At 36.1% G+C, this 14,957-nt stretch overlaps 1 protein-coding gene and 1 pseudogene across 1 annotated transcript; both read right to left on the minus strand.

The window, feature by feature from the left end:
• Nucleotides 1-945: 945 nt before the first annotated feature.
• Nucleotides 946-1,893, minus strand: LOC116599759 (olfactory receptor 51A4). Its single transcript, XM_032359737.1, has one exon. The coding sequence runs from the start codon at nucleotides 1,891-1,893 to the stop codon at nucleotides 946-948; it is 948 nt and encodes a 315-aa protein (XP_032215628.1).
• A 7,823-nt stretch (nucleotides 1,894-9,716) lies between these two features.
• Nucleotides 9,717-10,642, minus strand: LOC116599760 (annotated as a pseudogene).
• Nucleotides 10,643-14,957: the final 4,315 nt, after the last annotated feature.

A 14,957-nucleotide genomic window follows, 5' to 3' on the forward strand; every position in this document is an offset into this window, starting at 1 on the left:
GTTTTGGACTGAGGGTTTAGGGAAATATTTTAGAAATACTTCTAAATTAGATGTATTAGAGAATATTAGAAGAAGTATTAGAAGAAATTAGAGTGAAATTAAGTCAGAATATAACTGAAAATTGAATAGAAATAAATATATGAAATTGGGATCAATAATATTCTAAAATTGAAGGTCAGATGTGATAACTTACAAGAAGCAGAATCTCTGTAAATTCTACAAATATGCAGAAGTCCAAAATGGTTGGAGTTTAATGACTACCTGAAGATGTTGGAGAAGTAGAGAAGAGCCAGTCAATGTATGGTCTGATAGTATGAAATTCATTGCTTTAATTCTATTCTCAAAGAAAAATGAACTTCATATTTAAAATAGTCATTATCACATTATCTAATTTTCATTTTAAAGACATAACTCTTGCCTTGCATAAATAATCAATTAGAAATTAGCAAAAGTAGATGTTTAGGAACTTGTGAGGTTATTGCAGTATTTCATTAAAGTGATATCAATGACTTATACTGATATGACTAAAATAGAAATAGTGGGAGGAAGAGATACTAGGTTGTAATTTGAGTTTAGACCTGAAAGAAATTAATACAGATGAACTGCATTTGAGGGATGAGGAATCCACTTCTATATATCCCTTGGAAGGATATACATGATCATTTTTCTGTATTAGCATTTTTTGTGTGTTTTTATCATAGATCACATTATAATATATCTATTTTCATCCTGGTCATAGATTTTTCTAGATGCCTTAAGGGGGAGATCTCAAGATATGCACTTTCTGCTATTTATACCCATGACCAGTATTCCTTGTGAATGAAATAAATCTTACATAACAACAAAAAGTGATACTGATTCCTCTTCATGTCAAATAATGGTTCTCTGCAACTTATCTTAGAAATCTTTCCCCAAACAACTGGCCACTATGTTTCCTATTACACATCACTGTTGTATCTGCTTCTGACACAATTTTGCGAGAACTCTCACTCTAATTTGCCTGGTTTTTACGCAGTACACAATGGGATTCATCATTGGAGGCACAAGTAAAAGAATATTTGCCATGAGAACATTGAAGAGAGGTGAGACATGTCTGACAAAGCGATGGACAATGGCCAGGTTGATGATGGGCAGATAGAAGATGATCACTGCACAGATGTGTGAAACACAAGTATTGAGGGCCTTGAGTTGCTCCTTTCGGGATGCAATCCCCAGCACAGTCTTGAGGATCAGGACATAAGACACAGCAATGAGCATAAAGTCTACCATAAGGCAGAGTGCTCCAAAAAAGCCATAGATGACATCAATTCGGTTGTCAGAGCAGGCTAACTTCATGACATCCTGGTGGAGACAGTAGGAATGGGATAATTGGCTTTTACTACAATATTTCAAACTTCTGAGAGTGAAGGGGAAGGGCAGGACTAGAAGGACACTCTTAAGGAATAATACTATTCCTATTTTTGCAACTCTGACAGGAGTCAGAATGGAACTGTATCTGAGAGGGCTGTGGATGGCTAGGAAGCGGTCAAATGACATGATCAGGAGCACTGAAGATTCCACTGCTGTGAATCCATGGATGAAGAATTCCTGGGCAAAGCAGGCATTAGCAGAAATTTCAGGGATGTTGAATAAGAAGATCCTCCCCATGGTGGGTAGAGAAGAGAAGGACAAGCCCATGTCAGACATGGCCAACATGGAAAGGAAGTAGTACATGGGCTCATGCAAGGAGGGCTCTGTCTTGATGACAAAAAGGATGGTGCAGTTTCCCAGAATAGCAAAAAGATACATGCTGCAGATGGGGATAGAGATCCAGATGTGTGCATATTCCAGCCCTGGCATCCCAACCAAGAAGAAGGTGGTGATTTCAACATTCGATTTGTTAATAATGGACATGGTGCATTTAGAGGGCTCTACACAATGAAATAGAGATTCTTGAGTTAGTAAATATGGATGTCTGGAAATTTGGCAGAAAAATGCAGTTGTTGAAATTTGGCTCTTTTCAGCTCTTTTTCAGCAGAATAAAATATTTATGAAACTATCATATAGTGAGAAGTGGATGTCAATTTAGACTGATATCTACCTATATAATAGATGAAGAAAACTCCTTTTGACCATGGTTTTCTTATTGAGAAACTGGAAATATATTTTTCATTCAGATATTAATCTAATTTCATTTTCCCTGTGAAATACTAGTAAACTGTAATCAATTAATGTGGAATTTTCTACTATTCCTTGCTTTCACATCCCAGATAAGATGCTGGGCAGAACATATGATTTCTAGAATGACACTGTGAAAACAAAGGAATCTCACAACTTTATTTCTTCCTAGATCCTGGAACTCCCACAAAAGTATGATTTCATAAACTATCCTGGGTTCTATTCCTTGCTAACTCAAATTTATTGTTATTGAAATATCCTTTTAAAAAATTCACACTATTTTCAAATCATGTGTATATTTGTAAGGGCAGTTACTGCAGAGATTACTGACATGTAATGTCTTCTGTTCTGGCCTGGAATTTGTGACCACATGTATCGTGTTGACAAAAGATTAATAATAATGAAGTAGTCAGTATCATAATTTAGGAGAATCTGAATTCTGTTGAAGATTGATTCCCTAAAAGATAAATAGCCCATTTATAAGTCTCTGAAAGAAAAAATTTCCTAGAAGCCTCTGAAAGCCTCTTCTTGGTCTATATGAAGTTGTATGCAGTTGATTGTCAAAAAAGAAAATGAAAGCAAAATAGATGATGATATCTGAGCACTCACCAGAAATTGGACATTTTGGAGAGTACTTCTGAGAGTAGCTGAAGGATCCTAGAAGTCAATGCCTAGTCTGTCACCAAAGGTGCCTCCTTATATACAAAGGCTTGTCTCAAAATCCCAAGGGACATTGAACCCTGGGGGAATTGCAGCCAGGATGAATCTGTTAAGAGTAAGAATAAACATGTGCAGATGCAGTAAATCCACAGAAATGGTTAATACCAAAGAAATGAAAGAAGTATCTAGGCTTTAAATTAGGGACCTTTTGGTTAGAAAGAGTTTCTTAACAACGAGGGGTGGTAAAGACACGATAAAGCCCATGCAAAGTCTCTGACACTTCCGTTGGGTATTCATTTGTCTCAGATACTACTCCTCTGCTCTGAACAGAGTGAAAACAGAAATGCTGTGAGTTGAATCTATGCATTCAAGGAAATGGTATAAGACAAACACCTTGTGATATACATTTTTAGCCTAGGCTTAAATCCTGAAGCCTGGATCCACCCTTTTACTTATTTATTCCCGGACATCGCTAGCTAAATATCCCTTAAAATCAACTTCACTTAATGAAATGAATATAAATATCCATTAAAATCAACTTCCAATAGACTTCAATTCTGACCTCTTCTTAGGACCCCATCTCCATAATAAGCTTTTATGAAAAAAAAAAAAACACAGAACACCACCATTGCAATTCTGACACACACACATACACATACAATAATAATAAAAACCCAGATACATTCTACCATTTCCTTTATGAGAAGGAATCAGAAAGTGCAGAGAAAAAGCAAGAGTTAAAGAATTTTTCCAATTCTGACCTCTTCTTAGGACCCCATCTCCATAATAAGCTTTTATGCTTAATATTATATGAACTTAAAATTTGATCCCTTTAATTTCTTCAGGCTCACATCTTATTCATAGTAATAGCCAACATTTATTGAGAATTTAATTTCTTCCACTTATTGACTTTCATTCATTACTGGATGGTGATTTTGAGTCATGAATCTTTGGATTAAAAAACACAGTTATTATCTTCATTTTACTGATGAAGAAAATATTTCTCAAGGAGGTCAGCTTGTCTCTCTTAGATCATATAAATGTTGTATGGTAGAGGTAAGGTAGAAACTCAGGTATGTTGGATGCCTGGTAACTGAACACATTTCATGCAATGAAGATGGTCAATCAATATTTGTGGAGTTATGGATTGAATGGATGATAGAATCTTACAGTTTTTTATTCATTCTAAACTATTAGTCAATTCTGGGGAATTATATGGAACATGTAACCTCACATTTATTGACCTTTATATCAAAGAAAAGGAAAAATATTTAAGGATTCCAGAGAAAATGTTCTTGAAGCAACACACACACACACACACACACACACACGCACACACATATGTATATATTTATTTACCTCCATTATAAATATATATAATGTATACATTAATATACAGTCTTGGATGGGAGCTAATACTGAGTTGATCAAAGAGAGAAAGTATAACAGAATATTACCATAATCCACTATAATAATCTTTCTTGAACTTTATGACTTTTTTTATTTTACCCATGTCCTATTGTTTTCATCCTCCTTGGAAATAAGTTCTCTTGGCTATGTTGTCAGAATCTCTACCTTTAACTCTTGCTTTTTCTCTGCACTTTCTGATTCCTTCTCATAAAGGAAATGGTAGAATGTATCTGGGTTTTTATTATTATTGTATGTGTATGTGTGTGTGTCAGAATTGCAATGGTGGTGTTCTGTGTTTTTGGATTATTGCCCAACTTTGGAGACAGATTCCATTTGTCCTATGACAATGTTAACAAGCTACAACAGGGCAGTTGTCATATCTATAATGGCTATTTTTGTATGAGCAGTCTCTAGCACATTGAATGGCATGTGATAGGTTAGTAAATGTGGAATAAATGAATGAATGAATTGAATTGTAAAAAAAAAATGGCATCTTAAATCATATACTATTTTTAACTTTAGTATCTTTAGTATCTTTCCCTTTTGGCTGTGCTTGCTATGGAGTAAAAGGATAGTGCTTTGGTAAATGTAACATCTATTCATATGAATTTTTACTGTGTAAGTGGGCATTATTTATATTTTTGCATGTGCATTAATATATTATTTTGAAAGTTTTATTTGCATATAAAAATATTTCAAATATGGAATATTATGACACAATAGGGTGAATTATGTGTACATATCATAATTATTAATATTTGATCATGCAGATTTGAAGCATTTTTTTAAGATTTCATTTTATTTATTTGAGAGAGAGAGAGCATAAGCAGAGGGAGCTGCAACCAGAGGGAGAAGCAGTCTTCCTGCTGAGCAAGGAGCTTAATGTGGGACTTGATCCCAGGATTCTAGGATCATGACCTGAGTTGAAGGCAGAGGATTAACTGACTGAACCACCCAGGTGTCCCTGAAACATTTTTTCTTATATATATGTATATAAAAAGGCATGACAGATTAGTTGAAGTTCCTTTTGGTTCTATGCATCAAATGTGAATAAAAATATGCATATCAAACAGATGGACTGCAGATTAAGCAATTGCTCAACAGAAACATACAGGTATAGTTCATTTATTAGGAAAGAATATTTGAAAACAAAGATATAACTTCAGTTATATTCAGGAAGTGTGCTTTCATGGGTCTTGTGTAGGTGCTGTCGGTTAAGATAGCACATACCTGGCTGCCTGTCTCTATTCTTAAGCATAACTTTCCAAAGATGACTTTATTTTTCCATAATGATTCACAATTATTATTAAGTACATTTGCCATGATTAATTTTGCCATTGGCATTAAACTCATCTCCTTGGATATAGTGTCCATGCACTTTAGGAGAATAAGAAAGCTGTATTCAATCCTCTCCCTGGATCTTTAAATGGAGCTGATAGTGAAAGTTCTCTCTCCTCTGTTAGATGAGATGTAAGAAGTGTCCCCACTGCCTGTTCGTTCAGCTCATGACAATTTACCATAGCATATGGGTTAGCTCCATTGAGAACACTGACAAAGTAGAAAAGAGAAGTGAAGACAGTGAGAGTTGGTGGTGCTAACACCCTCTTTCCTGCCCTGAGATATGCTGTAGCTCCCGAGAGTCTAACAGGTTTCACTCTGTATCTGTAGGATGTTATAATATCTTATCTAAGAATGTTTTAATAATATTATTTGGTTTGTTGTCACTTGTAATGGAGTGTGTATCTCATCAAAGCAAGCTTTTTGATTTTCAAGGTTGGTTGAGTGTGGAGTAATGGTATTAGCGTTAGAATTAGGTTTAAATTCAGTAGGGAACTTTCACTGAGATCCCATAGATCTGATGAGAGTCCTATATACAGATGAGATTACTCTCGTTTTTACAACTAAATTCTAAAAATAAACATGCTCATCAAGCTAAGTGTACTCTTAATGCCCTTTATCTATTTTAGTCATTCCCCTATCTACCTCCCCTCTGGTAATGACCAGTTTGTTCTGTGTATTTAAGAATCTGGGGGTTTTGTTGTTGCGTTGTTTTGGTTTTATCTCTTTAAAAAATATTTATTCATTTGTTTTGTTTCCTAAATTCCACTTATGAATGGAATCATATGGTATTTGTCTTTCTCTGATTTATTTCGCTTAGCATTGTATTTGTTGCAAATATAAATACACACTATTTCTTGCTTATCATATTGTAAATGATGCTGCAATAAACATAGGGTTACATATATCATTTCACATTGGTATTTTTGTTTACTTTGGATAAATATCCAGCAGCGGAACTACTGGGTTATATGGTAATTGTATTTTTTAATTTCTTGAAGAAACTTTGTACTGTTTCCACAGTGGCTGCATCAGTTTGCATTCCTACTAATAGTGCCTGAGGGTTCCTTTTTCTCCACATCCTCATAACACTTATCATTTCTTGTCTTTTTGATTTTAGTTATTTTGATGGATGTAAGGTGATGCCTGATGGTGGTTTTGATTTGCATTTTCCTGATGATTAGTAATGTTGCACTTCTTGCATGTTTCTTGACCATTTGTATGCCTTCTTTAGAAAAATGTCTCTTCAGGTTTTCTGGCCATTTTTAATTAGGTTGCTTGTTTTTTAGGAGTTGTGTTGTATGAGTTCTTTATAGATTTTATCTATTAAGCTGTTATAATATATGTCATTTACAAATATCTTCTCCTATTCAGTACATTTCCTTTTAATTTTATTGGTATTTTCTTTCACTGTAAAAGCTCTTCTTATTTTGGAGTAGGATCTACTAGTTTAATTTTGCTTTTATTTCCCTTGCTAGAAGACATATCTAGAATAATGTTTCTACAACTGATATCAAAGAAGTTACAGCCTATGTTTTCTTCTAGGAATTTTTTGGTTTCACATCTGACATTTAGGTCTTTAACGCATTTGGGGTTTATTTTTGTGCCTGGTGTAAGAAAATGGCCCAATTTCATTCTTTTGCATGTCACTTTTTGGTTTTCCCAGCATCCACTTGTTGAAGAGACTATCTTTTTCTCATTGCATATTCTTGCCTGTTATTGTATTAACTGACCATAGAAGCATGGGTTTATTTCTGGGCTCTTTATTCCATTCCATTAACTTAAGTGTATGTTTTTGTGTGCCAGTACCATACTGTTCTGATTATTACAGAGCTTTGTAGTATATCTTGGAATCTAGGATTGTGATACCTAGATTACTCCCCCCCCCCTTTTTTTTAGATTACTTCATTTTTAAAATGATTTCCAAGAGCTATTTACTTTGCTTTTATTTTCTTTTCTAGCTCTACATTAGTAGGATTTCCCAGACATAGGTTAATTCTTTGGATTTACTATCATACATTTTATTCATATCTTCCAAGGCTGATTAAAATCATGGAATATTTTTATATACTTACAAAGTTTATTAAAAATAGATTGCATATAGGGGTGCCTGGGTGGTTCAGTTGGTTAAGCAACTGCCTTCAGCTCAGGTCATGATTCTGGAGTCCCAGAATTGAGTCCAACATCGGGCTCCCAGATCCACGGGGGAGTCTGCTTCTCCCTCTGACCTTCTCCTCGTTCATGCTCTCACTGTCTCTCTCTCAATAAGAAAAATGTTTAAAAAAAATGGATTGCATACATATACCACATCTTTTTCCATTTACCCTTCTATGGTCATCTAGCTGTTTCCATGGTATGGCTATCATGGACATTGCTTCTATAAACATGGGGGTGCATATACTCCTTCGAATCACTATATTTGTATGTTTCGGATAAATAAATAGCAATGCAATTGCTGGGTTGTAGATTAGCTCTGTTTTCAACATTCTGAGGAATCTCCATAGTGTTTTCCAGAATGGCTGCACCATTTTTCATTCCCACCAACAGCGTAAGAGGATTCCCCTTTCTCTACATCCTCGCCAACATCTGTCATTTACTGAGTTGTTAATTTTAGCCATTCTGATTGGTGTGAGGTATCTCACTGTGGTTTTGATTTTTATTTTCCTCATCCTGAATGGTATTGAGCATTTTTTCATGTGTCTGTTAGAGGATGTGGTATATATGTATATATATATAATGGAATATTACTTAGCCATCAAAAAGAATGAAATCTTGCCATTTGCAATGACATGGATGGAACTAGAACCTCTAGAGCAAGCATGCATATCCTTTGTAAATATCTAGAAATGGTGAAAACACACTTCCAAATAAGAACCCTGATAAACATAAAAAAAATCTACATTGGCTTTTTAATGATTTATCATACATCTCTTATTATAGTGATTTCTAAGGCTAAAAAATACTCCCTCTTCTACTTGAAAATGTGTGCATATTTTTCTAACATATATATTTGTATGAAAACAATCTAGGACAGATAAACCATCTAGATCCCACAGCAGAGCCTTGTCAAATAGAAAATTTGTTCATAATTATGAAATACTTACATGAACATGAATAGGATATTCCAGGTACTTTGCTCAGTACTGACAAAGACAAAAGTTAAATTGCTTCTTAAATCATTTGCACATTGATTAAGCATATAGACAAAAAAATACTATTGCTTAACATCACAGCAGTAGTAAATAATGTTATACAGATTTGGATAAAGAATAGCTAACCCAATATACATTCAAAGGAGGTAATTTGTGCAAAGCATTTAAAATATAAATGAGTAGGGGCACCTGGGTGGCTCAGTGGGTTAAAGCCTCTGCCTTCAGTTCAGGTCATGATCCTATCTGGGATAGAGCCTGGAATCAGGCTCTCGGCTCCGTGGGGAGCCTGCTTCCTCCTCTCTCTCTGCCCGTCTCTCTGCCTACTTGTGATCTGTCTGTCAAACAAAAAAGTAAAATCTTTAAAAAATATATAAATTAGTAAAATATTACATATTTACGTATCTATTTTTACATTTAATTTAAATCATTTTATGTGTGTGAACCTTGTATCTCCAAACATATCTGACACTACTATAAGACAGAAGAATTTTTAATAGTTTACATAAATTATTGGTGATAGGAACACACACATATACACACTAGATGTTCAGGAGATGCTGAGTCTGTGTATGGGTATGTGTGCTTAGCACATTTTAGTCATAATCATGCCTAAGATAATGAAAGCCATGAACATGTTATTTTATTCTTTTCTATTTTTGTTTAGAACTATATTTTAAAAATCTTTTCAATCTAATTAGGACTTCTCCTGTATGGCTAAGATTGATAGTCAGCTGGTTGTACAGAGAGATAAAAATCATAAAGGAGATGGTGGGACACTTAGCTACAGGAAGATAAGAACCCCAATCCTGACTCCTAAAACATCTACTCTAGATTGTGTTGCTGTTTAATTAAATCAATAGCTAGATATTTGCTGGGTCCACTGAGTACAAGCAGTGTGTCTCTTTGTGTTCGGTCTCTTTCCTGTCATTACCATCTTCAGGTTTCTATAGCTGTTCCAAAACTGCCGAGTTGAGCTTTCATTGTGACAGAAATTGCTCGTCAACATTGTTTCTCACATAGTTTTGCCTGGATTAGATTTCTAATCTGCTGACTCTTCAGAGAGTACACAATGGGATTCATTAGAGGGGGAACAAGAAGGAAGATATCAGCTATGACAACTCTAACAACTGGGGAAACATTTTTGGCAAAGCGGTGAAGGGTGGCCAAGATGACAATAGGCACATAGAAGATGAACACAGCACAGATATGGGAGATGCAAGTGTTGAGGACCTTGAGGTGGCCCTAGTGTGAGGCAATGCCCAGAACAATTTTTAAGATCAACATGTAAGACACAGAAATGCATACCAAGTACAATAAAGATGTAAGAGCTACAGACAGTCCATAGATGACATTGACCTTGTTGTCAGAACAGGCCAGCTTCATGACATCCTGGTGGAGTCAATAGGAGTGGAATAGAAGGCTTTTCCTACAGAATTTCAGTCTCTTTAGAAGAAAGGGGAAAGGGAGAACAAACATAATACATAATGCAGCAAATATGAGGCCAATTTTAGTGACTCTGGCACTGGTCAGGATGGAGGTTATCTGAGAGGACTGTAGATGGCTATCAAGCGATCGATGGACATGATGAAAAGTACTGATGACTCCATAGCTGAGAATCCATGAATGAAGAACTCTTGGGCAAAGCAGGCATCAGGTGAAATTCCAGTGGCATTGAACAAGAAGATTCTCAGCATGTTTGGAAGGGAGGAGATGGACAACCCCAGGTCAGAAAAGGCCAGCAAGGAGAGAAAATAATACATAGGCTCATGCAGAGAGGTCTCTGTTTTTATGAAAAAGAGGATGGTGCAGTTCCCCAAGATAGCAAGGAGGTACATGAAGCAAATGGGGATGGAGACCCAAATGTGAGTATGCTCCATCCCTGGAATCCCAATGAGAAAGAAGGTAGAGATGTCCACTTCCGATGTATTAAGGAATGAATGTGAGGAGATAATTTAATTTGTGTATAGGAATGTGAGGGCATCAGAATATGGCATGAATGGATTAGTTCAGTGTATGCTTTAAACATTGGTATAAATCTTGGGATTGCAGCTTTTTGTATAAGTATTCTTAGACTAAGGGCACATTGGGTTAAGCCTCTGCCTTCGGCTCAGGTCATGATCTCAGGGTCCTGGGATCAAACCCCGCATTGGACTCTCTGCTCAGCAGCGAGCCTCCTTCCCCCTCTCTCTATGCCTGCCTCTCTGCCTATTTGTGATCTCTGTCAAATAAGAAAATAAAATAAAAAAAAAAAAGAATTCTTAGATTAAAACAATATATTTTAAACTATATCATTAGGAGTAATAGCATGACCCATATAGATAGGCAATCAAGAGAAACATGAATGCATGTTAATCTACACAATTAATTGCCAGCAAATAGATATTTTAAATGCTTTTTCTGAGCTCATCATGCATGAAGGAAGCAGTAAATTTCAAAACCTCTATTTCTTATAGCAACTTTTTAAAAGATAGTCCAGCCTTTTAGTTTGAAGACTGTTTGGAAGAATACAGGATCAAAGAAGGACATCACTTAATACAATTGCATTTGTAGTTATTTAAGAGTATTAGTTTTTAAAAACAACATTCTTTCAAAATATGGGGCTAGCAAGGCTTAATATCCACATCCTGAAAGAATGAAGGTAGACTTGTATCATATGTCACATAAAAATTATCTAAAAATATATTATAGAGCTGAAACAAAAAATAGCTAAAACAATGAAAGTCTTAGAAGGAAACTTAGGTAATAAGTTTTTGTCAATTGAGGTTGTATGCTCTGTGATATCATTGATGTTCTTTGTCCTCTTTTCTGCCTTCATAGGATTGTATATAAGCAGATATCATTTGATGTACACTGACACAACTAAATGAGTGAAAAGTTATACCCTCAATATGGAGGCCACTATTTACAAATTAAATGATTAAATGAAATTTATATAAAAACTCATCTTCACACTATTACTTAAAATCCATGGACTCATAGTTTTTTGTTAGAATCATAAGACTGCTTCCAATTCATCATGAGAGTGAAAATGTAAAGCAGATATTTAAAACTATGAAGAAGGATATGGAGTTAGGACAGACTATGGAGAAAGTAACTCCCTGTGATCCTTCTTGCCTCCTTACTAATGCCCTCTGAAAACTCAGAGGTCTCTCATGTCTGCACACCAATAACTCAACCATTCAGCAAATATACCACCCCAGGGCCAGCCAGGTTCAAACACCTGGCTTTGAATTTCTCTGTGCTTGGTCCTTGATTCTGGCCTCGCACTTGACTGTTATCATTTAGCAGGACTTTGGACTAATACCATGCATTTATGAAATTGCTTGGCTTTTTAGAAGGTTGGAGTAATGGCATCCATCCTAATCACTCAGCAACCATAACCAGGCCGGTACTGTGTGAACTTTTTTGCTTGAACTGGTGCAAAGGCAACTGGTAGCTATGAATATCTGGAAGCTTAACAGTAAGTTGGTAAGTTGTTGGAGCCACATGTCAGGGTAAGTAGGAAATGGAGATGGCATACAGTCCCCAGAATTTCACCCCTAGGTAGGCACAACAGTCTATCTTGACCTGCAGAGTCTAGTCCTGCCTCCCTGTTTCTTTCCTATTGGCCCAGAGAACATTGAGGGTTTCAGCTCAACAGGCTATACCCAGAGAAAAAGAAAACTCCTGTAGGTGAAATCTCAAAGGGGACTGTAGCCCAGGAGAGTCATTCAGCCCCTTGTAAATGAGAAGAACTAATCCTCTGAGCAAAACACCCCTTAAGCCGCCTTTGCTTCCTCTGGCAGAATATGCTCTTATCTTCAAAGATCAAGAGAATTATGTGAATAATCAGAACAATTTCACAGTGTGTGATAACCATGCCTTTATGTGTCTGTCTCTTCCAGTGAACTTTACTCCCTTAAACTTATACTTGTTTCCTTCTACAAATTGACAAATTTTTTAAACTTTAATTTTCATCTAGCATTTACAAAGATAGTAGTTTTTCTTTAAGAAAGTGAATATGCATTTTATTTATTTATTTAAATTCAATTAGTGTATAGTACATCATCAGTTTTTTTATATTATGCTCAATGATTCTTTGGCTGCATATTATACCCAGTGCTCATCAATTCACTTGCCCTCCTCAATGACTATTGCCAAGTTATCTCATCCTCCCACCTATCTCTTTTGCTGCAACAAACTGAGGGTTGCAGAAAGATGGTAGGTTTCAACTGCACTCAGGCTTCACTGTAGAATTTTATAAGCATAGAGATTTCTAGGCCTACTCTAGATTCACTGAATCTCTTTACTTGATATTCATGGCATAAGGATAAGTTATTTCCCATGATTACAATGTTATATGTCAGCACTGTTTTCACTATAAAAATTATAGTTATTGATTTGTATACAATAGCTATAACATGCACTTTCCTTATGTATAGGATACATCACCATCCTTAAAGATTTTTTTTTAACTTTTTTTTGGTAATAGTTTTATTATCTTGTTTTGCATGTTATGGGAACAACCAAATTTACTTGTCAGTTGCATTATATGTATTATGAACTTTCATTAGAATTTTTATATTTGAATAGTGTAAGTAAAATTAACAATGGCCATTTTAAGATTAATGTTAACACTTTTACTTTAGCTTCAAGATCTTAAAATGATAGATGTCTTGTTAGGTCCCCCCCAAAATGGGTCCGTGATTAAAGGAGCAAGACTGATATAAAGCGAAGCTTTATTCTGTGCATCAAAAATCAGACTGAACATTCGAGGACGCACCTCTTACAAGAGAGGGCGACCTTTCTCTGTTTCACAGACTAGCTTTTAAGGGCAAAGGCCATGCGGTTGGGCCTGGCCATGCACAGGTGGCCAATGAAACAGTAACACACAGAGAAAGCTGCACAATCATGCTAGGTGACCAATTGAATTACAATTTACTCTAGTAGACATTTGAACCAGCCTATCACCTTGGTCAGAATTGGAGCCCAAAAGGTGCCCAAAGGGTGGGGCCCATACTCCTTGGTAACTAGGGAGACAGTATGTATCCCCCTACTGATCAGATGTCTCCACCTGGCCTGACCCACCCTTGTATCTGAGCTTTGTTACCTGGGGCTGGTTTCCGGGACTTGTTTTTAAGTAAGTCCCCTGGGGGAAGGGGAGCAGGGACAGTTTAAGGGTTAAACAACAAGGTTATTGTTTAACCTTAATGGAAGCTTCCTCCTAAATAGGTCCTTACAGTTTTTTGTTTGATGCATTCATGAAAGCTGTGCAATTAGCAACAGGCCAGAATTTTGTCTTTAGTAGAAAAGGACCCAGCCAGAGCTTGTGGAAAAGGCCTGCACCGAGTACTTCAAACTTCAAAGAATAGACTATTAGGTAACTTCCAGACTATTCCAGTGGGCTGAATGGTGATTTCCAGGACTCTTTTCAGTCAATAGATGATATCTTCATGAGACAGTTAGCCCAAGATCCAAAGAAATAAAAATTAATTGCATAGGACTGAATGAACTGATGGTTAACATCCTATTATGTTTGTTTGGAATATTGTTGATGTTGTCTTGTGTTCTATTTTCTGAATAAAGGGGATTTTTCTCTTAAGATATTTCCAATCAATCTAATCCAGTAGATTCTGTTTTTGTAAAATTAAACATTTTGATGTTGTAGCTGATTGTCATTGAATCCTCAGAGTCCAGCAATTCCCGTTTAGTGTGTTTCTTTTTTTTAAATTTTATTTTATTTATTCATTTCACAGAGAGAGAGAGCGAGAGAGAGAGAGCGCACAAGCAAGGGGAATGACAGACAGAGGAAAAGGGAGAAGCAGGGTCCCTGCCGAGCAGGGAGCTGGATGTGGGGCTTGGTCTCAGGAGATCATGACCTGAGCCAAAGGCAGACACTCAATAGACTGAGCCACCCAGGCACCCTAAATGTGTTTCTTTTCATGACAATGTGTACTTGCCTAGGTCCAAAAGAACCTGTCTTCTCTTTACCTAGGATATACTTTGAAGAACTGGTTGTAACCAAGGCCTTTTCTAGAATGTCAAACTTGAAAATCTTGCTCATTTAATCAGGTATGACTAGTGACTTTTAGGGAACTATAATTGACTGTATAAAATATGTGCTGACAAAGCCCTGTGAGGTAAATTAGCCTGTTTGTTAACATATAGGCATAGCTCTTAAAGCTGGCAAGGGAGTTCACATCCATGACAGACCAGGATCCTGGAATGTTTTGGGGAGTCTGACAAAAGAATATATTGCCC

Source organism: Mustela erminea, chromosome 9 (assembly GCF_009829155.1).
Source record: "Mustela erminea isolate mMusErm1 chromosome 9, mMusErm1.Pri, whole genome shotgun sequence".
Taxonomy (NCBI): domain Eukaryota; kingdom Metazoa; phylum Chordata; class Mammalia; order Carnivora; family Mustelidae; genus Mustela; species Mustela erminea.

Excerpts from the sequence above, each read along its gene's own strand:
- LOC116599759 (XM_032359737.1), bottom strand. The coding sequence starts at position 1,893 with ATGTCCATTATTAACAAATCGAATGTTGAAATCACCACCTTCTTCTTG.